This window comes from Drosophila gunungcola (genome assembly GCF_025200985.1).
Source record: "Drosophila gunungcola strain Sukarami chromosome X unlocalized genomic scaffold, Dgunungcola_SK_2 000043F, whole genome shotgun sequence".
NCBI classification, from domain to species: Eukaryota; Metazoa; Arthropoda; class Insecta; order Diptera; family Drosophilidae; genus Drosophila; species Drosophila gunungcola.
The window spans coordinates 311,105-333,452 of NW_026453191.1; the positions used below are offsets into that span (position 1 = coordinate 311,105).

The 22,348-nt window shown below is 42.1% G+C and overlaps 3 protein-coding genes across 10 annotated transcripts in view; 2 read left to right on the top strand and 1 right to left on the bottom strand.

The window, feature by feature from the left end:
• Nucleotides 1-4,834, bottom strand: part of LOC128260869 (protein PALS1) — a 66,253-nt gene extending 61,419 nt beyond the window's left edge. For 2 of the 7 annotated variants that reach the window (XM_052994153.1, XM_052994155.1), the window contains exons 1-2: nt 3,955-4,816; nt 1,419-1,882 (exon numbers count right to left, since the gene is read on the bottom strand). In XM_052994153.1, coding sequence (XP_052850113.1) covers nt 1,419-1,505 — 87 coding nt within the window. In that variant the 5' untranslated portion in view covers nt 1,506-1,882; nt 3,955-4,816. Of the gene's footprint in view, nt 1-1,418; nt 1,883-3,954 lie in introns of all 7 variants that reach the window. The other 5 variants (XM_052994152.1, XM_052994159.1, XM_052994160.1 and 2 more) reach the window with 5 other exon arrangements.
• A 1,971-nt stretch (nt 4,835-6,805) lies between these two features.
• Nucleotides 6,806-20,108, top strand: LOC128260833 (mitogen-activated protein kinase kinase kinase-like). 2 transcript variants are annotated; one of them, XM_052994093.1, is made up of 12 exons: nt 6,806-7,194; nt 7,325-7,708; nt 7,768-8,420; nt 8,733-8,899; nt 8,965-9,140; nt 9,396-9,416; nt 9,702-9,878; nt 9,953-10,067; nt 10,862-11,173; nt 14,579-15,020; nt 15,610-16,061; nt 16,518-20,108. In XM_052994093.1, exons 2-12 carry the CDS (start codon nt 7,448-7,450, stop codon nt 17,426-17,428), a joined length of 3,687 nt encoding a protein of 1,228 aa, XP_052850053.1. In that variant the 5' UTR covers nt 6,806-7,194; nt 7,325-7,447; the 3' UTR covers nt 17,429-20,108. The 2 variants fall into 2 exon arrangements, with proteins under 2 accessions (XP_052850053.1, XP_052850054.1); XM_052994094.1 differs by lacking the exons at nt 9,396-9,416; nt 14,579-15,020; nt 15,610-16,061; nt 16,518-20,108 and having other exon boundaries at nt 6,811-7,194; nt 10,862-14,135.
• A 441-nt stretch (nt 20,109-20,549) lies between these two features.
• LOC128260914 (odorant receptor 7a) lies at nt 20,550-22,319 on the top strand. The gene is made up of 2 exons (XM_052994256.1): nt 20,550-21,743; nt 22,242-22,319. The coding sequence occupies exons 1-2, from the start codon at nt 20,550-20,552 to the stop codon at nt 22,317-22,319; spliced, it is 1,272 nt and encodes a 423-aa protein (XP_052850216.1).
• Nucleotides 22,320-22,348: the final 29 nt, after the last annotated feature.

A 22,348-nucleotide genomic window follows, 5' to 3' on the forward strand; every position in this document is an offset into this window, starting at 1 on the left:
AGGACACAACGCCGGCAATGGGCAATGCAAATAAGAGACTGATGGAAAGAGGAGGAAGCAGGGGGCTTTGAAGGGGGTGTTTCAGTGAAAGGGTGATTTCAGAAGGGGGGCTTGCTGCATTCATCAGACGTCGTTCGATTGTCAAGCATCGGATGCAGCAGTGTACCCCAGTTACATTTATGTTCCCCAGAATCCCTTCTCCGCTCCCCTTTTCTTAGCCACCCACGCACACGCCAAACAAATTGAAAGCGGAAATGTGCACCCCCCTTTGCTCCCAGGACCCCACCACCACCACCCTTGCGGCCAGTGAGGAAGCAAGCTGACAAATAAAATTTCACTCCAACTGAAAGCCATTTTTCCATGGGGAATTCGCATTTCGAAATACGAATCTCTTGCCTCAGATCGACTGACTGGGGATACGTTTGAGGGTTATGATGACAGGCAGGCGGATGGGGCCAATATTTATAATTGCACTCAATAAACATTGCATAATAGTAAGGGCCATAATTTCGGGCAGAGGTAAAAACCAACTCAATTTGATCCTGGGCCTGGGGCTGGACCTGGGCCAAATAAAGATACAATTGAAAAATTGAATGCAAACTGATGGCCACAGACAAATAAATAAGCCCAGGTTGCATATTTAATGGAAGAAAGTTGTTGAGAAACATAATATATTCGCATTGATAATTACCAATGAAACCTTGATTTACTCAACAAATAGATCTGTCAAGCATATTTTTGTTTCAAAACTAAAGTGCCCAACATTTACAATTAATTTTCTTGATTTTTTCATAATCAAAATAACATTAATTTGTTTATTTAAATATCTAAGTTAATATTTAAATATTTTCTTATAGTTTTGACATGTTTTTAAGTAATCATAATAAAAATGTCGAAAATCGATTATAAGAGAGTCATAGCTCTGCAAAAATATTGGTTTGCTTACCAAAATGTCAAACCTTCCGGAACTCGACATTTTAAGTACCATTATCTTGCAGTAAAAAAAAAAATAAAAATTCAATTAAAGTCGCATTTTTGAAGTAGATAATTAGGGAAAAAAATCATGCCATTTTTGAAGTATGGCACTTTAAAATCGGGGATTCTTTTTTGGAATGGAATCATAAAAAAGTTGGAAACATATTAATCATTGTTAAAATTATCAATTTTAATGCAGATTTTTAGGGAACTAAACCAAAAACTAAGCGGATTTAATTTTTCAAGCTTTGAGCTCTGGAATTGCAGTTTTGTAAATTGTAATGCAAATTATTATTAACCAATAGATATAATTAGTGGCACTAAAATAGCAGTTTTAGGTCTCCTTTCTTGCAGACCATCGAAAACTTAATTTTTTTGTTTTATAATTTATATGTTGTTCCCATATACTATACTATTGTTCGGAGTGTACTGTATATACTCACTTTGCCCTGGGATGAGGAGATCGTTGAGGCCGACGGCGTGCCCGATGATTGTGCGCTTAGATTGGAGCGGCTGCTGTTCGCTTGCATCGCGCAAGTCAGGGGCGCCACTTCAAAGGGGGCTCCTGCTCCAGCTCCTGCTCCTGTTCGCCCCTATCCGGATCCGGATCCTGTTCCTGATCCTGATCCTGTTCCTCTACCTCAGCTCCAAATCCAACTCCAACTGGCATCAAAGACACGGCACGGGAGGCGGAGAAGGACTCGGATTTAGATTCGGAATCGGATGTAGAGACGGAGACGGAACCCAAGCCCAGGTCGCACTGATGCTCATTGCTCCTGCCGTCCAGTGGCCTCAGATTGAAAGCATATCGTCTTTGGATTTCAGCTTAATGCATAACATGCTATATATGTAGTTGATTTTTGTTTGGCGCTCTTAGTCGAATAGTTCCGCGGTAAGACTTGGTGTTCTGGAAAAATTGAATACACAAGAAGTTCAATTAAACGCCAGGTCACATATCAAACACTTTAAAAGAACTCTTCTGTAAAGCCAGACCCAAAAATATTAAAAATTAACTTTAAGCTTTTCTTTCTTTCCGATCCGAAGCGACGCTTCCATTATTGCTTTCTCTATCGCACACTTTTTCTGAGTTGCATTTACGTTTTACATAATACTAAAAATACCTAGGAAAAGTATGACCGTATTATTAGAGGACTTACGTATGTCTCGGGTAATTTAAAATCTTTGAAAACTGTTCACCATTTTTAATGGTTTGAAATATATTGAATAAAGGTGTTTTTTGAACAAATAAAAACAGGCACTATAAATACCCAGCTTTTAGCTCTAAAACAGGTGTTTTTAAATAGTAAAAGTGAAAGTAGTAAAAATAGTAAAAGAATTTAAAATTAAAGGATGTTTTTCTTTCCAAATCTTTTTAAGTTTTTGACATTTGGTTCTCATTTAAAGTCTATGGTATATTCTTTGTGCTCTTCTTTTTCAGAATATTTGTCTCCCGAATGCTCTTTTTCAGCCCGACTTTGTCTTGAATAAAGTTATTCCTCATTTCTGTTGAGCGGGGAGAAATCAACAGAAAAAAGGAGCTCTACCAGCAGCGCAGTTGCCGCGCAGCAGCAGCGCTAACAGTTGACTCTGTTTGGGCAAAAAATAGGGCTAGGTCATCCTCATAGTGTTACCACCAACCCCCATTCCCAAGAAGAATAAATAAATACACAGAGAAAAATAAAAAAGGTCTTTATTATTAAGTTAGAATTTTGGCAAATCAATAGGGTTTTTTTTTCCTTTATTCTAAATTTAAAACGTTATCTAAAAGATGTATGACAAAATTTTAATTGTAAAATTTAAAATAAGTACAATTAATATTTAATATTTTTTGGCAGCTTTTAAAAATATTTTCATTTACTTAAAGCTGTTACGATTTTGTTGTTTAAAGATATGCTGAAAAGGCTCTTAAGCTAGTTGCTTTTTTGAGAAAATATATAAAGCATTAAAAAATGGGTGTCGATTTGTAAGCACTTCATCCTTAACGCTTTCAAAATGTATTTTTCAATTAATAAAATTGCAAACTTAAAAGACACTTTTGCAAAAGGTTTCTAATAACTTTAAATAAAGACGTCCGGTTTGCCTGTGTAAAGCACAATGAATGTTTTGCATGCACAAGGACAACAGCGTAGCAGAATATCCTTTTGATGGCCAAAAAGGATGCTGCAGTCACGCCCATCGAGAAAGGGGCGACACCAGCATTTCCATGCCAAGGGCAGCAGCTTGGAGCACCCCACTGTCCAACCACCACCCACCACCCCCCGGTTTTTGCCACTTTCACAGCGTTTTTTGGATCCCAAGCACATTTTGCGGCGCAGACATAACCTCAACTTCTTGCGCGCTGCTTACCACGCTGCCAGCGTCGCAGTCGGCGTCGCAGTTACCAGCGGCAGTGGCAGTGGCAGAGGCAGCCATTTTAGAGGCCAGGCAACAGCTTTACATGGATTTATGTCTATATATACATATAGTACATATGTATAAATGTGTGCACATAAACATATATGTGTGTTTTTGTGTGCGAATTTGCCAGTGTGTGTGTGTGTGTGTGTTTGGAGGCAGCAATTCAATTTTTCCCCCGATTTTTCTTTTGGCAAAGACGAAAATAGTGTCAAGGAAACTATTGAGAGACGGTAAAGAAATTAAATAATAGATTAAGTAAATTGTCAGTCATCGAGATCGAAGCCAAATTTAGACTTAATTTTCAGTTTTCACAGCAAATCAGAGGATACTACAGACTTTCAAATCAGTCGGCTGAAAAATCTACTAAAAAATCAACGGTTTTTCTGAGTTTCTCAGAGTTAGGAACCTTCTTGTTTTTGTTTTAAAACTATTAAATAAAACAATTTAAACATGCAAGGCATCATAAAAGATTAATGTATTGGAAGTTTTCCTTTTCGGATTTAAGAACACAGAAAAGGCTATTTTCTTTGGCAAACAAAATATTATAGAATTTTATAAATTAAATTTTAAACCATGTCTTACCTCAGATTTCCTCAGTTGAAGCTTGAAGTTTGATGATTTCTAATCGCTTGATTAGTGATTATTTTAATTAAATTTAATTACTTTATCTATTTTGGCTTTTTGTTGTGCGTTTCGTTTGCCTTAAATTTAACTATATAATTATTTTATTTATTTTTTGTATTTCTTGTGCGCTTGGGACGCTTTATGCATCATCGGCTGCTTTACATATTCCCCTTGGCTTTTTCTTTTTTCCTTTTTTTTTGTATTTTAGCCAGGGATTAAAGAACGGCAAAAAAAAGTTACCAAAAAAACAACAAGAAAATAGAGGCGCACACACACGCGCGAAATTACACCCACATGGACACACACGTACGCACACACACACTCACAAACGCGCACGCGGCGGAAAAAAAAGAAATTGAGAAATTTTTGGGACAGCGGCAAAAATATTTGAGCGTCTTTGTATTGGATATTGTATTATATATTTTTATTTTTGCCACTTTTTCTACATAATTTGTTGTTTTTTTTTTAATATACTATTTTTAAGTTAAAAGTTCTTTTTACGGATTTTATTGTGTGTGATTAGTTGCGTTTGCCGTATTTTTAGCCCGTTCCGGAGGATTTATTACGTGCAGTCCGCCCGTGCGCTGCGCACGCCCGCGTCTGCCGCCGATTTTGAATTGCCACGACGTTGCGTTGAAATGTTGCGCGTAACTGAGTGGCACAGACTCTGCCACAGCCACTGCCACTGCCACAGCCTCTGCCGCTGCCGAGGATGCTCTCCGGGCGAAGCGAAGCCCAGCGGTACAGGTCCTGGCCCGTAGAGTCCTGCGCCGCTCTGTTCTAGGCTCCGGATCCGGCTCCGGCAAAGGCAACGACAACGACTACGACTACGGCTGCAGATATCCGATATAGCTAGCCGCCGCAGCTCAGCCCGGTTTGGTTCGGCTCGGTTCAGCTCAGCTGCCAATGCCGAGGCACGAGATGCTGTTGTTGAGGCACAGTGGGTGCGTTTAGACAGAGAGAGATCCCAAAAGCAGATAATTACATATTTTATTGCTTATAAAGGCTTTAAAGTTTTTAAATTTAATAATAATAATATTTGGTATTCCAAATAAATGTTTTTTAATATTTTTGGTATAACATTTCAACCACTTTTTTAACAATCTTGAATTCAAATGTTTTTGATTGTGTTCATAAAACTAACAATCTTCTCAGTTTCAGGATTCTTAAAGATAATAATCCAATCATCAGAAATAAGCAAATTTGAGTTTATTTTAAATTTAATTTATTACTGACTTGTTCACCATACAGCTCATAAAAAATGATTTTATTTTAATAGGAAAGTGCTTAGGTAATAATTAACATTACTCAAAATGTATTATACATACTATTTTTAGGTTTAACTTTTTTGCTATTGCTATCTACCATTTAAGCTACCGACTAATCGATTCCACTGTGCATTGCCGACGCTGGACCAAAAGGATGAGCGGCAGAGCAGCCGCCGAAGGGACTCGAGCGCAGCCGACAGGACAGGAGCGTGGCCGAACGCAAATTTAGTCGGGAGGAGTGGCAGTAGGGGTCTGATTTACAAAACACATGGCATGGAATAGGACAACCCACCCGCCAGACTCCACCAACCACCCACCACCACCCACGCTTCACAGTCGCCGAAGGGCAGAGAGCCAGTGGCGCAGGGGTGGGTTTTCGAGGGGGAACACAGAGAATACACAGGATACAGAGCGCTCCGTTCCGTTCCGCGATGCAACAGCAATATCATGTCATCAGGCCGTATCCTCATCGGCAAAACAGCAAAGCACCGAAAGCGGCGGCAGCAGCTGTAACCCCCCTTCCATAAATTGCCCAACTACTCTGCAAAAAACATGCGCAGCACGAAATCGCTGAAAATCAAATCGAAAAACATATGACAGTGACATTCCATTAGCAACGTGATTTTATATAATAATCCCATTATTTTAACTGACAGAGCTCAAAATGATGAAATTTCAAGCTTCTCTTGTCAAAGGAGTAATTATAAACTTTGTAATATAAGTGTTAGTCATTACTCAGGCTTTCTTTTTTCAATATTCAATGCACAGTACTAAATATGTTAATTCATAAGGAAAATACCTTTAAGTTCTTAGTTTGTTCTGCTAAAAATATTTTGTTGAACTTCAGTTGGATGTGCAAAATTTGAATTTGAATTCAAATAAAATGTTCACTTTAAAAAATTATCGATATTAGTGATATCGATTGATTTGCATTTTTTTTTACTTATACGTTTATACGAAATTATATTGACATTTACAAAGAAATGGATAAACAAAATAAAATAAATGATTGTGGAAATACGTTTCTAATAGCCAGTATTTTTCAAAAATAATGCTGTTGATCATTGGATTAATATTAAATACAGCTGTATTTAACCAGTTATTTTAAAAAAATAATGTATTTTATAAAAAAAATATTTGATTACCAGTATTGTTGTTTTGATTTGATTTTAATATTTTTGGCTTTCTAATTTTTCAAACTTTTATGCAACCCGCCATTTGAATTATCGAAAAGCAAAAATACCACCCCCAAAAATCACAAAAAGGTGTTTTAAAATACCAAAAACGTCTTTAAGTTTGTCTAGTATTTTTTAGTATAACCGAAGGGAGAACTAGGGAACTAGCTGCCCGTATTCAGTTCATGAAACCCACTAAAAATAGCCTTTTAATGCAGAAGACACACCCAAAATAGAAAATATTAATAATAACTACTAATATTTATTAAAAAGAGAGCCATAAAGATAATGACAGCTAAAAGCAAATCCACGAACTGGAACCAAAACATTGAAGAGAACCAGAAGAGACACCAGTTCATTAGCTGGGTGCAAAGACCAGTTCAATTAAACTGGTTCCGATTTGAACAGTGCAACTCTAGTTTTTTTTTTTAATACATATATGTTTAAAAACATATGCGGAATCGGGCAGATAAAAAGGCATTAACCGATTGCAAAGGATCAAGGAAGAGGCGACGTTGACTGCGACTGCGACGCTGACTGCGACAGAGCGACAATGGTGTGCAGTGCGTGTGCGTTTGCGTTTGCGAGTGTGTGTGTTTTGTATCGTGTTGTCTGATTGTGTGTTGTTGCCGTTCCCGTTCTTGTTGCTGTTGTTGTTGTGCGTGTGGTTGACAAACGGACAGTGGGACAAAACGACAGTGGAACAGTGGGGTCTACCAGGAGCAGATTGCAACGACCATCGCCATCGCCAGCAAGTAAGTCAGCCAGCCCCACCCCCCTTCCGCGTTTAACTAATATTACTAAACCAACTTTCCTCTTCTTCTTCTTCTTTCTCTTCTGCTTTTGCTTCTTCTTCCATTTCGTTTTATCTCTTTCCCACCCCAGAGAAACAATAGCAAGCAAAGAAAAACAAAAACAAAGACGTCGCAGGGACTTCCATGTCGCCAAGTGTGGGCCTTTGATGCCTCCGAAGGACTCCCGAGGAATCCCCATTCAGCCAGGACCACCATGCTCCCCATCAGCGAGGAGCAGCAGCTGCAGCAGCAGCAGTTACAGCAACACCAACTGCATCACCAGCAGATCCCCGAGGATCTGGAGCAAGTGGAGCCCCAGGTGGGCGATGGCAGCCTGTGGACCGCCCTCTACGATTACGAGGCCCAGGGCGAGGATGAGCTGACCCTGCGGCGCGGCGAGATCGTGGTGGTCCTGTCCACGGACAGCGAAGTGTCCGGCGATGTGGGCTGGTGGACTGGGAAGATCGGAGATAAGGTAACAAACCCCTTCCGCGAGATCTCAACCTAAACTAACCCCCTAACTATCCCCATCAGGTTGGCGTCTTCCCCAAGGACTTTGTCACCGACGAAGATCCACTCCAACTTAATGTCTCCTCCGCCATTGGAGACATCCAGCCGCATGAAATCGAGTACGATGAGATGGACATCAAGGAGGTCATCGGTTCGGGTGGCTTCTGCAAGGTTCATCGCGGCTTCTACGATGGCGAAGAGGTGGCCATCAAGATTGCCCATCAAACGGGCGAGGATGATATGCAACGGATGCGGGACAATGTCCTGCAGGAGGCCAAACTCTTCTGGGCCCTCAAGCACGAGAATATAGCCGCCCTGCGTGGCGTGTGCCTGAACACCAAGCTCTGTCTGGTGATGGAGTACGCCAGAGGTGGCAGCCTGAATCGCATACTGGCCGGCAAGATACCACCCGATGTCCTGGTCAACTGGGCCATTCAGATAGCCCGCGGCATGAACTATCTGCACAACGAGGCGCCCATGTCAATCATCCACCGCGACCTCAAGTCCTCCAATGTCTTGATCTACGAGGCCATCGAGGGCAATCATCTGCAGCAGAAGACGCTCAAGATCACGGACTTCGGGCTGGCCAGGGAGATGTACAACACTCAACGCATGAGCGCTGCGGGCACATATGCATGGATGCCACCAGAAGTCATCAGCGTAAGCACCTACTCCAAGTAAGTTTCACAAAAGAATAGGGTTAACCAAATTATCTATCAATAGCTTTGCTTTTATATAAAGTTGAAAGTCAAACAGAGTAAAAATATTGTTATGAAAAATATAATCCTTTCCACAGTAGAAATGCTGGCTTGGTTTCTGTGTATATGATAGTCATATAAGGAGGTTACAATATAAAAAAGTAATCTAGAAGTATCATCCATCTAAGTTTCTTTTGATTAAAAGCTTCAAATAAAGTGTCCATTGACAAGCCATTTAATTTGATTTCCTCCAAAGCAGTTGCATATTTAACTAACCTTTTTAACCCGCAGATCCTCTGATGTTTGGAGCTATGGTGTTTTGCTTTGGGAACTGATTACGGGCGAGACGCCCTACAAAGGTTTCGATCCTTTGTCCGTAGCGTACGGCGTGGCTGTCAACACGCTGACCTTGCCGATACCAAAAACGTGCCCAGAGACCTGGGGAGCACTGATGAAAAGTAAGTAGATCTCAGAGCCTATTTTTAAATTTCGTAATATACCGATGATAATCGAAAACCCACAGGCTGCTGGCAAACGGATCCGCATAAGCGACCTGGCTTCAAGGAGATCCTCAAGCAACTGGAAAGCATCGCTTGCTCCAAATTTACGCTGACGCCTCAGGAATCCTTTCACTATATGCAAGAGTGTTGGAAAAAGGAGATCGCCGAGGTGCTCCATGACTTGCGCGAAAAAGAAAAGGTACCATCAGGCTAGGAGAACCTCCGCAAACCGGCAAAACCAATTCCTATTCCTGTTAGAGTTGCTCTAGAACCTTTCTAGATCGTTCTTTGTTGGCCCTACGCCTATCCTGTGTTATTTTTCCATTCTGGCTCTCTCTATAATTTGCCCACTTGGTCGTTGATGAAATTCTAATAATTTGGTATATACTTTTTCTCCAAAACATAAAACAAAATTCCCCTGTAATCGAAAAAAAAAACATCAAACGACGTAAAGCGTTTCCAAACCATCGAAGAGGTAAGCGCGTCCAACAGGTTTCACTCTGCCCGCCTTTTGCGTTTCAGTTGCGTTTCGTTTCGTTCTGTTATGTTATTTTACTCAAGTATACTTTAAGTATTAGTATGTTATCCTGATTTTGGTTTGGCTGGATAACTCCCCACAATATCCCTCACTCAAGCCAACTGCTGCATGGTTTCTAGTTCCTAGTTAAAGCTATTTCGTAGCACTTGCCCCCCATTAAGACTAAGCTTTCCCACACTAACCCATCACGTTCCGCCTTGTTGTACCCTTTAATCCCGGCAGGAATTGCGCAACAAGGAGGAGCAGCTACTTAGGGTGCAGAACGAGCAGCGAGAGAAGGCGAACCTCTTGAAAATCCAGGAGCAAATTCTGCACGAGCGCGAAATGGTGCTGATTGAACGGGAGCTGGTCATGATGCAGCCGGTGCCATCGAAGCGCAAGCCCAAAAAGGGCAAAAAGGTAAGAGAGACTGCCCCAAATTTACATGGACCATGGATCCTAAATTTTGAATATTTCGCATGTCTATCATACAGAACAAACCACTGCAGATTGGGCTGCCCACAGGATTCCGGCACACCATTACGGCCGTACGCGACAAGGCGGAGCAGCCGGGATCACCCTCGTTCTCCGGATTGCGCATCGTGGCACGTGAGTACCCATCTTACGGTCGGCATTTTCCCCTTCTTAGGGTAATGAGATCATACAATTAGGTTTTAGCAAACACATTAAACTCAAGTCCTACATATGTATATAGTTAGGAATTATCAGATGGCACGATTAGGCTACGTATTCAGATGAAATGCAAAGTTCCTATGAATTATGGTCGGGTAACGTGCGGTTCAAGACTATTTGTTGTTATAGTCAAAAGTCAAAAATAACAATTTTTTAATTCCTTTAAAATTTCCTTTAATAAATTACATATTAAACAATTGCTCAATACAATTAATTGAATGCCTAATAAGGCTAATAATTTTAAACTTTCAACAAACGTTATTAAATTGCAAATGTTTGTTTTGCTATACTTAATTGATTTTATCATACGAAATACTGTTATTGACTTTCATACTCAGAACCCAACTGCTTAATACATAGTTTTTTTTTACCTAGATTTGTGAAACGCACTGTACTCCTAATTAGTTTACATTACGCATTCAGTGGTGCACCTTGCAGGTCTTAGAGATAAGATTAGGCATTAAAAAGGCCTGAGATAAGTCAGTGGACCAGTCATGCCCCCGGAATGTAGAATACTTTGTATCAGCAGTCGGAATATGGCTACTATAAAACCGAATTTCTTGCATATTTATGTTATCTTTAATATATGATTTGATTATCTGTATATTTGATTGATTTGCTTTTCGTTTCTTTTCCCTTATAATTTCCTTTTATGTTCCGTATTATTTGGGGCATATGTGCAATACAATGTATATATATAAATGTGTCAGTGACCGATGGACACAAGGGGAAGACGTGGGGCCCGTCGACGATGCACCAGCGGGAACGATCTCTACTGCCCTCACAACTGGGCGGCGGTCAGCCGGAATGGCCCGCCCAGACCTCAACCCACTCCTCGTTCAGCAAGAGTGCTCCGAATCTGGACAAGAAGCAACAGCAGCAGCAGCAGCATCAGCAACAGGTGGCCTCGCTGACGCCGCCGCCGGGTTTGGGAACTTTGGGTGGATGTGACAGTGGCAGTGGCAGTGGCCGTGGAGGTGGAGGCGTTGGTGGGACGCCAACCACGCCCCTGTTGTACCCAGGTATACCCTATTTACTAACGCGCCCCCACAACAACAACAACATTGGCAGTAGTAAAGCCATCACCACCACTATCACAACAACAACCAACAATACCATCACCACCACCTCCACCACCTACAACAACAAAAACAACAGCATCTCCGCCAACAACAACAGCAATCAGCTATATAATAATAATACTAGTACTAGTAATAACAATAACAATAATAACAACAGTCAGACTAACCCGACCTCCCCAACGAACATCGTAGTGGTGCTCCAAAATGGCAGGAGCAACTCGAACAGCAGCACCAGCCACCCAACGCCAGCCAAGCCGTACCATCGCGCCAGGAGTCACGAGTTCGGATTGGACTATGCACCTCCACCTTATCTGGTCACGGATGACAGCTCGGAAACGGACACGGTGGCCAGTCCAACCGGTTGCTTTCACTTCCTCAAGTCCAACAACTCATCCAATCAGGTCAGCGGTGCAGTGCATCTGCAGCGATTTGGCGGCAGTCTGGGCAACAGTCCTGCCGTGGGCAGAAAGAAGCACTCGCTGGACAGCAGCAACAACCATCATCATCATCCGCCCCAGCCAATCAGCAGCAATAGTCTGGCACTGTCGCCCACCCAATTGCCGCTGCCGCCCGCCGAGGATAACAATACGTACGACCATGCCTTCTATCGCGATGTGATCAAGAAGATGTCCATGGCCAGCAGCGAGCGGGTGAACTCCAAGTCCAGTGGTGACCTGACCATGTGCAACTCCAGCACACCGCTGACAACGCTGTCCAGCAGGGATTGTGATGATCACGATGCGGAGGAGGCCTTCGAGGGTGGACGCTTCCAGCGGAATCCCTCCGGATCGCAGTTCCCGAGGCACTGCTTCTTCACCAGGCAAGAGGGCGACGTCGAGGTGGAGGAGGTTGAGGCTGAGCTTGGGGTGAACTCGCCGGATGTCGAAGTCGAAGATGATGGTCAAGTGAGTGCCAGCCAGATGCGCCAGAACTCCACCACGTCGCGCAAGAGCTCTGTCACCTTCCAGAGTGTCAGTTTCGAGGAGCCCGCACCAACGACCACTGCCCGAACGGATCTCTACACGTCCAGCGCCTCGATAAGCTTCGCCACCTACCGCTCCGCCTCGCCATCGCTCTCGTCGTCCTCCACCACCGCTTCCGCCTCCGCCTCGATCACCTCATCCGGCGGCGAGGTGATCCAGGGCGAGGCCGGCTACCACATACAGGAGAACTCGATACTGACACCACGTCGCTGGCGCGATGTCCAGCCCCATCCCGATGTGATCAAGATGAAGGAGAACCTGCTGGCCCAGCAGCAGCGTCAGCATAGCAAGAACCAAAAGAAGCAGCGACCCAAGCACATCACCAAATCCAAGTCCGTCGAGGCGCCAGTCGGGGCACAGCATCCCCATGCCCACCACCATGCTCAACTTAACCAGCATCACTCGGCAGGATCGAGCAAGTTCCGCTCCCTTCTGAATCTGTTCACGCGTTCGCGCAAGAAGTACAGCAAGCTGGCCGAGCACAACCTGGTGGGTGGCTCCGAGTTCAGTGCCATTGATCCCTATCAAACCGATTTGGCCATAGGCGGTAGTAGTCGCGCCCTGAAGCGCAAGGGCAAGAAGCCACAGACGCAATCCTGCGAGCAACTGGAACGATGCTGAAGCATGGACGCGAGCGAATCGAGCGAAACGAGCGAAACGGACTAAGAGCAGTGAGAGCGCTGTGCTGCTGTTGGAGTTTGCCGCCTAAAACCGCCTGATAACCGCCTGAAAACCGCCTAATTAGCTCATTGTTTTATATTAAAACTCTAGACTAAGTCAGACGCAGATGATAAGGAACCAGGACTTCCTCTGAGGATTAGCCATGTAGCTAGGAGTGCTGCCTAGATTTCCGAAACCCCCGTCTAACGAAATCCCGTCTAACGAAACAAAAACAAAACTCCCTTTTTTCCGTTGAAATAACCGAATTGTTCCTAACGAATGCAATATGCAAAATCTACAAACAGATTTCTTAATTAGTCCAGTGATTTTTGGTCAGGGGATGAACCTGAAAAAAGTTGCGGAATAATAGAGAGAGAGGACAAAGATTAACGGATTAAACGCATAGACTAACGCTGCATATACGTAGACATCCAAAAACAAAAAACTCGTGCATGGGCCAATGGCAAATTATTCAACTAAATCATATACATAAATATGTAACAATTGGATTAACATTAGGTAAACCATATTGCTGTATTTAAAACGATGCGTACATGCGTCCTTACATTACGTTACACACACATCTTAGTTGAACTAAGTTCTAGTTTTTTAGGAATTTAAATAGTTTTTTTTTTTGCCTTGCGAAAAGTCTTCTCTTCCCTTTCTCTATGTAAGAGATACATTTTCCAAATTTCCATCGCTTTCCGTACTTCGTTTGGCGAAAAAACTTAACGAAAAATTTGTTGACGATTTGCGGAACACGCGGGACTCCATTTAATTTATAATTTTATATTCGACTCTTTTGGTATTTTGAGCACAGTTTTATTTACATTAATTACGCAATTGGGTTTTCCAGCTAATTTATTTATGATTTCTTTTTTTACAAAAGCACACGAGTAATACACGCAAAAAAAAAAACCTGTGATCAAAAGACGATGATGAAAAAAAAAGAAATGATAATTTTTTTGTATTATTTTTATGGAAATTTTCAATTGTATATTTATATTGATTTTACAATTTGTTCATTTTACGTTTACTGCTCGATTCAATGTACTTTGTATATTAATGTATTTTCCATTTTGGGGCCAAGCCAACCCAAAAAAAAAAAACAAAAAAAAAAACAAAAAAAAAACAAAAAAAAAACAAAAATAAAGAACCAATACCTAGAAACAGAAATCCGATAATAAAACCAACTTAAGAGAATCTGCCGACCAGTTTTGATTGTCTTCCCCAGCCATTAAAGCACAAATAAAAAGCTATTTCCCCTTATTATATTATTAATTATAATTTATATTTTAACTTAAAATTCAAGTGAAAACTTATTTAATTGCATGACAATAGTTATTCATTTTACCTCTAAAAAGAACAATTATATATTTGTATAGGTTCATCTTTAAATGAAAATTTGTTGTTAAATTGTAAATTTTTGTATCTTAAATAGTAAAAAAGGGTTATTGTAATAGATTTTTATTTGTGCATAAGTATAATTCCCTTTCGGACGAACGAACTGAGACTCTTGGTATGCGGTGGTTAAACTTTGGTATTGAACTTTGGTATTGCCTGCGGTTACTATCCAACTACTCGTCCCTCTCCAATTACCCGACCACCGACCAAATCCCAGCTATCGATACCCAGCCCTCGAGCCATATTCCGTAACTCAAACATGTCTTCAATCCGCCTTGGAATGCTGCCGGCCATCCAGGATACCAGGGCAACAGCAAGATGGACGACTGGCGCCCGGGGGCCACCAACATGCCCATTATGTCGCCATCGCCATATCTCCTCAGCCGTTTCACCAGCAACGTTCCGCTGCCGACGCTCTACGCCGGCGATTCCGCCCGCAAGCCGAAGCTCTCGGTGATCGAGCTGCTGCTCTACAACATGGCCTCCCTGTTGGCCGGAGTGGCGGCCGGATACGATGTCCGGATGTCGAACGTGTCGCCAGTGCATCCCACGTTGCTGAGCGAGGTGCCCGCCCTGAAAGCGGCTCCCAAGGCGGTGGTTTCCGTTTCCGTTTCGGAGAAGGTGGAGCCACCTCAAGCGCAGATCCTGGAACTGGAGGTGGACGCGCCATTTAAACAGCAGGAGGGCGAACAGCAGGACCTCCGGGAAAGCACGCCCAGGAAGATGAGCAGCCAGGCGAGGTGAGTGAACCATTAATAGCCACCATTTTAAATATCGTTATTTTATTTCTCTTTATCGTTTACCTAAAAATACAATACAATTCAAAAGCGGTATTAGTTTAACTTTATGATATTAGTCGCCTATAAATATATTAAAACTAAAACCGCGATCTATAGTTTTTTTTTATTTCCGTGTGGATTATCAAAACAATTTATTTGCTTTATTTATTTTTAAAAATTTTGTATCGAATAATATTATGTAAAATTTTTTTGATATTTTTTTGGGGCTTTGAATCGCTTTGAAAACATATAATACATATAAGTCCTCTTTGTGTTATTTGTTTTATTCTATAAGCTCATTCAAAAATATTAAAATATATTTAATCAGAAAAAATTAAATTTAATTGAAACCGAGTATTCTTTAGCCCCTTAAGCATTTGTTTATTTACATGCTATTACTTTTACTTATAATCATTTGCATTTTTAAAACATTCCGTTACTTTAGTTAAGTTTAGTCTAAGTTAGATAGCCAACTAAGATTTGTTCTGTTGGCGATACATATAAATAATAAATAAACAATATAAATGTGTGACAAATTTCCTACCAACAGATTTGGTGGCATTGAATCAACGGGAAGCAAATCCCAGCCCACTTCCCTGGCCCGGCGAATCGGCGGCAGTCAGCCGTACTACACGCCGGTGCAGCGGACTCCTCAGCACCAGATGCACCACCAGCAGCAGCAGCTCCAGCAGCAGCACCACCACCAGCAGCACCACCAGCCCCATCCAGTTTCATCCGCGGTGGTGACCACTGTGGCTGGCCCCCAACCACCGGCCACCGGAGTGAGCGGCCACTTCGCCAGCACCCAGCCACCGACGCCATCGCCACGTCGCAAGCTGAGCAACGGCAGCTTTGGCAACCCGAATCCCCAAGCGGATGCCTTCGAGGAGTTCCGTGTGGGTGGTGGCATCGGTCCACCGCCTCTTTATGCGCCAGCCGATTATCTGAGAAACGGACCGAGCTACTCCAACGATGGGGGCAACTACCGGAATGGATACTTCGGTGAGTTCCTTATACACATACAGAAAGCATGTCAAGTCAACATACAAAAATTTTCGATTAATTAATTTTAATAAATTTTTTTAAAATTTATTTTTTGTTTTATTTTTTGGGACATTGAATAGTTTTACACTATTTAATGCGAAAAAAATACCTTTTTTAATATTTATTATAATTTATCCTATTTTTTGTTTTAAATTTTTTTATTTTTTTAAGTTTTGACAATATTTAATCATTATTTTTCGGTATACTTTATTATTTATGGTAATTATTGAAATCGTTAAAATCCAATTTATGTTTTGTATTGTTTTAAAAGGTAATATTTAGAATTACAGATTACTTATTTTTCTTTTCTCAATTTATATTACCTATTTTTTATAGGGCAGTTTAACAATTAAATTGTTGTTTTTTTGTGTGAATACATCTGTAGAGGCTTTATCTAATATACCTTTTTTATAGGATCCAATTACTTTCCCTACCGTCCGGAGTTGAACTACAGCTACGAACGTGACTGCAAATCGTATCCGGACTATTCCTACGACTACAACCATCGGCTCCCGGATTACTATGACTACCAGTACGAGGCGCCAGTGGTTCCCGTGCCCGTTTCCGTTCCCACAACCGTTCCCTGTCCGGTCAACCAGACCCGCACGCCACCGCCGCGGGTGCCCCAAATGGGGGTGAGTGCGGCCGGACACCGACGCACTCCCTCGACCGTGTCCAATAACTCCAACGTTCTGCTGGAGCACGAAGAGCTGCTCTGCTACGATTACAACAATCTGAATTTGAATGCGGACTACGAGAGGGAGCGCGAGCGGGAGCGGGAGCGGGAGCAAGTGCCTCCGCCCACGAAACAGGAACTGTATGCCGGATCGCCCAAGCTGCTGAATCGCCTCATCCACAGTCCGTTGCCCATGACCAAGAGCAAATATGCGACGGCGGCGGTAACGCGACCAGCCAGTCTGCCCTTCGAACAGCATGCTCTTTCGCTGGGCTACCAGCAGCCAACAACTGGGGGCGCTTCATTACCACCACCACTGGCTGGCCAGTCCAAGCTGCGGAGCTCGTTGAAGAAGTACAATGGTGGGGGCAATGGTTCCACATCCTCGCAGCAAGGCACACCCACAAATCCCACGCCACCGGATTCGCTGACCAGCGACGATAGCTCCTATCTGAGTGCCAAAGAGGGTTCCATTGGCTCCCAGCACAGCCGGGTGCGGTTCAGTCCAGAGGCCTATTTGGATGCCAATCCTCTGCCCACATTGGGACGCCGCATGACGGCTCCGGCGATGCAGTTGCCCCAGCAGCAACAGCAGAGACGACAGACCTCCAGCGGCAGCACACCATCGCCATCGGCATCCTCCTCCTAGCAGACGCGACTGGCGCTGACTCTCCAGTTGGCGCGGAGTCCCGGCGCGGACATCGGAAGCGGAAGCGGAGGCATCGGAGGTGCAGCTGGACTGACGCTGCATCAGCAGCGGGTGCCCTATCGCTGGTACTCCGGAGCGAGGCGATCTCGATCGGCCCACTATGAGTACCGCCTGTGAGAGAGCAGGACAGGCTCAAACATACAAGTGAAAAGAAGGGGATGCAAATAGAAGCTGGCCGAGATCGGAGAAGCAGTTGTAAATCCAGAAAAACAAGTGGATTATGCAGAAAAACGGAAGGAATCAGGCGGGAGAAACAAATGGATTTGCTTAAAAAAACTATAAAATCTGGAGGATAAGCCAGTGGATCTGCAGAAGAGCTACGGAGAAGCATCAACTGGGACCTACAATAAAAAGCCAAAAAATCAGGAGGAGCAAAAAGTGAAACTGCGGAAATACTAGGGATTCAGCTGGAAAAATAATTGGAATGGAAAAAACCACAAAAGTAGACGATGGAGCCCAAAGATCGAGAAGAGAAACATGTATTAAAATCGAAGGAGGTTTCATAACCACTAAAATCGTCAGAAGAAAAATGCAAACAAATCCATAAAAAAATCCAATTATGGGCAAACATTTGAGTAAGAGCAATAACTCATTGATAGAGCAAAATTAAGAACAAATCACAAAGCTACTAACAATTTAAAAGTTATCTTCAGAAGTAAAAGAAGCAATTAAAAACATAAAATAAGGTAGCTGCATACAAAAACAAACAAAAGTCGCAAGCTGAATATATATATATATATAAAAAAAGTCGAAAAACACCAGAGAAATCAAATGGTTTTCAGGAAGAATCAGAACATGCATATATGAAATAGAACCGAATGAAGGGAAACCAGCGGAGGAAAAACCAAAACATTTTGAGCAGCATCAACAGGAGCGTGTTTTTTACCTCAGTTCAAAATCAAGATCTTGCAGAACTTGAAATCAAAGCAGCTGTATATAAACGTAGTTGACAAGTTGTTCACAAGCAAGTAATATATATATGAAATTTAATGTTAATACTACTCAACAGATAGACAGAAGAACATATAATATATCATCGGGGTGTTCCTAAGACATTTGAAGATTTCCGGATTTCCTATTGATGACAGTGTTATACATCAAAGAATCTTCTTCGAACTCAACTTATGGGGAATACGAAATCTGCAGAAGTTTTGGAAACACACCGCCCGACATACACACACTCGTAGTTACCCTCTAAGACACAACCCCCAACTTGCGCGATTTGCCTTAAAAGTAGAGTGAAGACTTCACTAGTTTTGCCTGATGCCGGATTCCAAAACAAAAAAAGGAAAAACACTCATCGTAACGAATCCCAATCCCTCGTATAAGATTAACGTTTTATCGGATTCAACTGATGAACAAACAGTTTGATAAAGCTAATATACTCCCATTTATGTATTATATTATATATAACTATATAGACGAAGGCCTCCACTTGCGTTCTCCAATTCAGATTAAGTGCAGCCAGCTAGCAAGCCATCAATAACAAACAAAAACAACAATAATAATAATAATAATTAGTAATACTTTGTAATTCCGAGGACACCACATCCCAATCAAGACACACGCCAGCCGTAAGCTCCATTTTTAAGTCTGACAAAATGTTTATATATTCATATATATATTTATAGACACTTAGATATAGACCGATATAGATGCGTTAACCCAAACCACTAGCTCTGAATTGAACAACAGTATAACTCGATCGATTTACAACTACTTATAATGAATATATACGAGTATATATATATTATATACATACACACAGATATATATATATATAAATATATATGTATAATATATATATAACGAAGCATATTGCTGCTGTTTTTTCCAAATAATGAATAGCTATCTATGATAATGATATAATGGCGAAGAATTTGACTATCTTTACATATATGCCACGTACATAGATACTGCTACTAAAATGCTTATGTAACCGATTATGTAATCATGTTTATTATCGAGTTGTTTTAAAAATCTCTAGAGATTAAAGGGGTATATGAGAATCGGTTTGATGTAATTAAAGCTATTTAAAAGGTTTTAATTTCTCTAAAAAATTTGAGTTTATTATGAAAGATTTGGATAAATTTCTCCATTTATTTATTTGTTTTTAAATATCTGATAAATAAGTTATTTTTTTACCATTTAACTTTATGGTTTTTTAAATAGCTTAAAAGGTCTTTTTTTCTCAAGAAACATTTTAAATTTATGCTGTAAAATCTTGTTTAAAGTTTATTTTTGAGTGCCTGAAAAATAAAGTTTTTCTTTATTGTTAATTTTATGAAACTTTTTTAAAGCTTTAAAATCTCTAGAAATTTCTAAAAACACCTCGGATAATGTGTAATCTAATCGCAGCCTGCACAAATAGCATTCTTCGACTTTCGAAGAGCTTCGATTACTAATTTAGTTACTCGACGACTTGTTTGCCATGCGAACAACAAACACGTACTCTGGGCCATATATTTGATTTTGGGCGGATGGCCGCTAGACCGCCCCTCATGCATATATTTACCAATTAATAACTATAATTTAGACAAATTGTTGTTTATGCTCACACAAAGCCGAAGTTAACCAAAAATATCGAACCAGAAACACAGAAAAGAAACCGAAAACGAAACATATAGCCAACTACTCATCTGCCCAAAACAGTTAACCTCTACATTTACCTACTAGCTTAATTGCATTTGCCTGCATTATTTATTAATTAGTGAGGGTTCGAGTTCTTAAGTTTGTTTTGTATTTGCTTAATTTGCTTAATTGCCTTGAATCAGCAAGGGGAACAAAAATTGAAATGGGTGGGAATGGGATGGGAGCGGGGTAAAGTTGGTTTAAAAGAGGCGGACTCACAAATATGCAATAACAAAATGCTGCTTGTGACTTATGTTATGTACAAATTAGCAATTAACAATTGACGATTCATTTAAATCATTCAGAGACCAAAATGCGAAAATAAAAACTATTTTTTATAGAAAACAAAAAAGGGTAAACTTTTCTTTTAACTGGAGTGGCTATAAAAGGGGCTTTTCACGTTTTCGTAGGCCTCAAAAGTATCTTGACCATGAAGGCGAACGGTCAAAAGGTAAAGGAAACAAAAGTGGAGGAGATGGAGGTGGAGGAGGAGCTGCCCGAATCCCGGCGGGCATTTAGGAATCTCTTCAACTGCTTCTATGCCTTGGGCATGCAGGCTCCGGATGGCAGTCTTCCCACGCGGAGCACCACCTGGAGGCGCATCTATCGGGGATTCGCGGTGATCATGTACGTGTGGCAGTTGCTGCTGGTGCCCACCTGCTTTGTGATCAGCTATCGGTACATGGGCGGCATGCAAATCACCCAGGTGCTGACCTCCGCCCAGGTGGCCATCAATGCAGTCATCCTGCCCGCCAAGATTGTGGCCCTGGCCTGGAATTTGCCCCTGTTGCGGAGGGCGGAGCGCCACCTGGCCGCCTTGGATGCCAGGTGCCGGGATGAGGAGGAGTTCCAGCTGATCCTGGATGCGGTGAGGTTCTGCAATCGACTGGTCTGGTTCTACCAGATCTGCTACGCCATCTACTCCTCCTCCACCTTCGTTTGCGCCTTCCTGCTGGGTCAACCGCCATACGCCCTGTACCTGCCCGGCCTGGATTGGCAGCGCTCCCAGCTGCAGTTCTGCATCCAGGCCTGGATCGAATTCCTCATCATGAACTGGACGTGCCTGCACCAGGCCAGCGACGACGTCTATGCCGTGATCTATCTGTATGTGGTGCGGACGCAGGTGCAATTGCTGGCCAGGCGGGTGCAAAAGTTGGGCAGGGATGCCGCCAAGGGTCAGGATGAGATATGTCCCGACGAACACCGGCAGGCGAAGCACTGTGCCGAGCTGCAGCGGTGCATTGTGGACCACCAGACGATGCTGCAGCTGCTCGGCTGCATCAGTCCGGTCATCTCGAGGACCATTTTCGTCCAGTTTCTGATCACCGCCGCCATCATGGGCACCACCATGATCAACATCTTCATCTTCGCGAATACGAACACCAAGATCGCATCGATCATATACCTGATGGCCGTGACCCTGCAGACGGCGCCGTGCTGCTACCAGGCCACCTCGCTGATGCTGGACAACGAGAAGCTGGCCCTGGCTATATTCCAGTGCCAGTGGCTGGGCCAGAGCCCCCAGTTCCGCAAGATGCTCCTCTACTACCTCCATCGCGCCCAGCAGCCCATCACTCTCATGGCCATGAAACTGTTTCCCATCAATCTGGCCACCTACTTCAGTGTAAGTACAATAAAAAAAAAAACACCAATATATACTACACAACGATGTGTCGTAGAAACAAAATAACAGCCAAAATTGAAAAGATAGAGATTTATGACCTGAAGAAGACCCCTTTGTTTTTTCAATCTCCAGCCACATACCAAACTTCATATCAACCGGTCGTATGTTGTAGATTCTGTAGAGAATTTAGTTGACTTTTTTAAGTCACGAATAAGACCATCGCCAGAAAGTATGCAACAAATGTAAAAAAGTAAAGATTACGAGGAGAGTACAGGAAAATTGCAAAAATTTAAAACAATTAAATAAACATTCAAAAATTTAGCAAACAAATAATCTTTTTTTTATCTATAGTTTACAAGTCTAAGAAAATGAGTATAGTGTTCTATGCTAAAATCCCATTATATCAAGTTCTATTTTAATATGAATAAATTATAACTATTTTTCATAGTTGCAAAATCATCCCGTATTATAGTAGTAATCTTTTCTGAATTTTTTTAGATCGCTAAATTCTCCTTTTCGCTCTACACACTTATCAAGGGGATGAATCTCGACGAGCGATTTACCAAGACAAATTGAATAACTATAAGCTTAACAAGCACTGAGAA

Bases quoted from the DNA above. Each gene is read 5' to 3' on its own strand.
- LOC128260914 (XM_052994256.1), top strand. From the start codon at position 20,550: ATGAAGGCGAACGGTCAAAAGGTAAAGGAAACAAAAGTGGAGGAGATG. The intron at 21,744-22,241 runs GTAAGTACAATA...GAATTTTTTTAG, and splicing joins ATCTGGCCACCTACTTCAGT to ATCGCTAAATTCTCCTTTTC.
- LOC128260833 (XM_052994093.1), top strand. From the start codon at position 7,448: ATGCTCCCCATCAGCGAGGAGCAGCAGCTGCAGCAGCAGCAGTTACAG. The intron at 7,709-7,767 runs GTAACAAACCCC...TATCCCCATCAG, and splicing joins CTGGGAAGATCGGAGATAAG to GTTGGCGTCTTCCCCAAGGA. The intron at 15,021-15,609 runs GTGAGTGAACCA...TCCTACCAACAG, and splicing joins AAGATGAGCAGCCAGGCGAG to ATTTGGTGGCATTGAATCAA.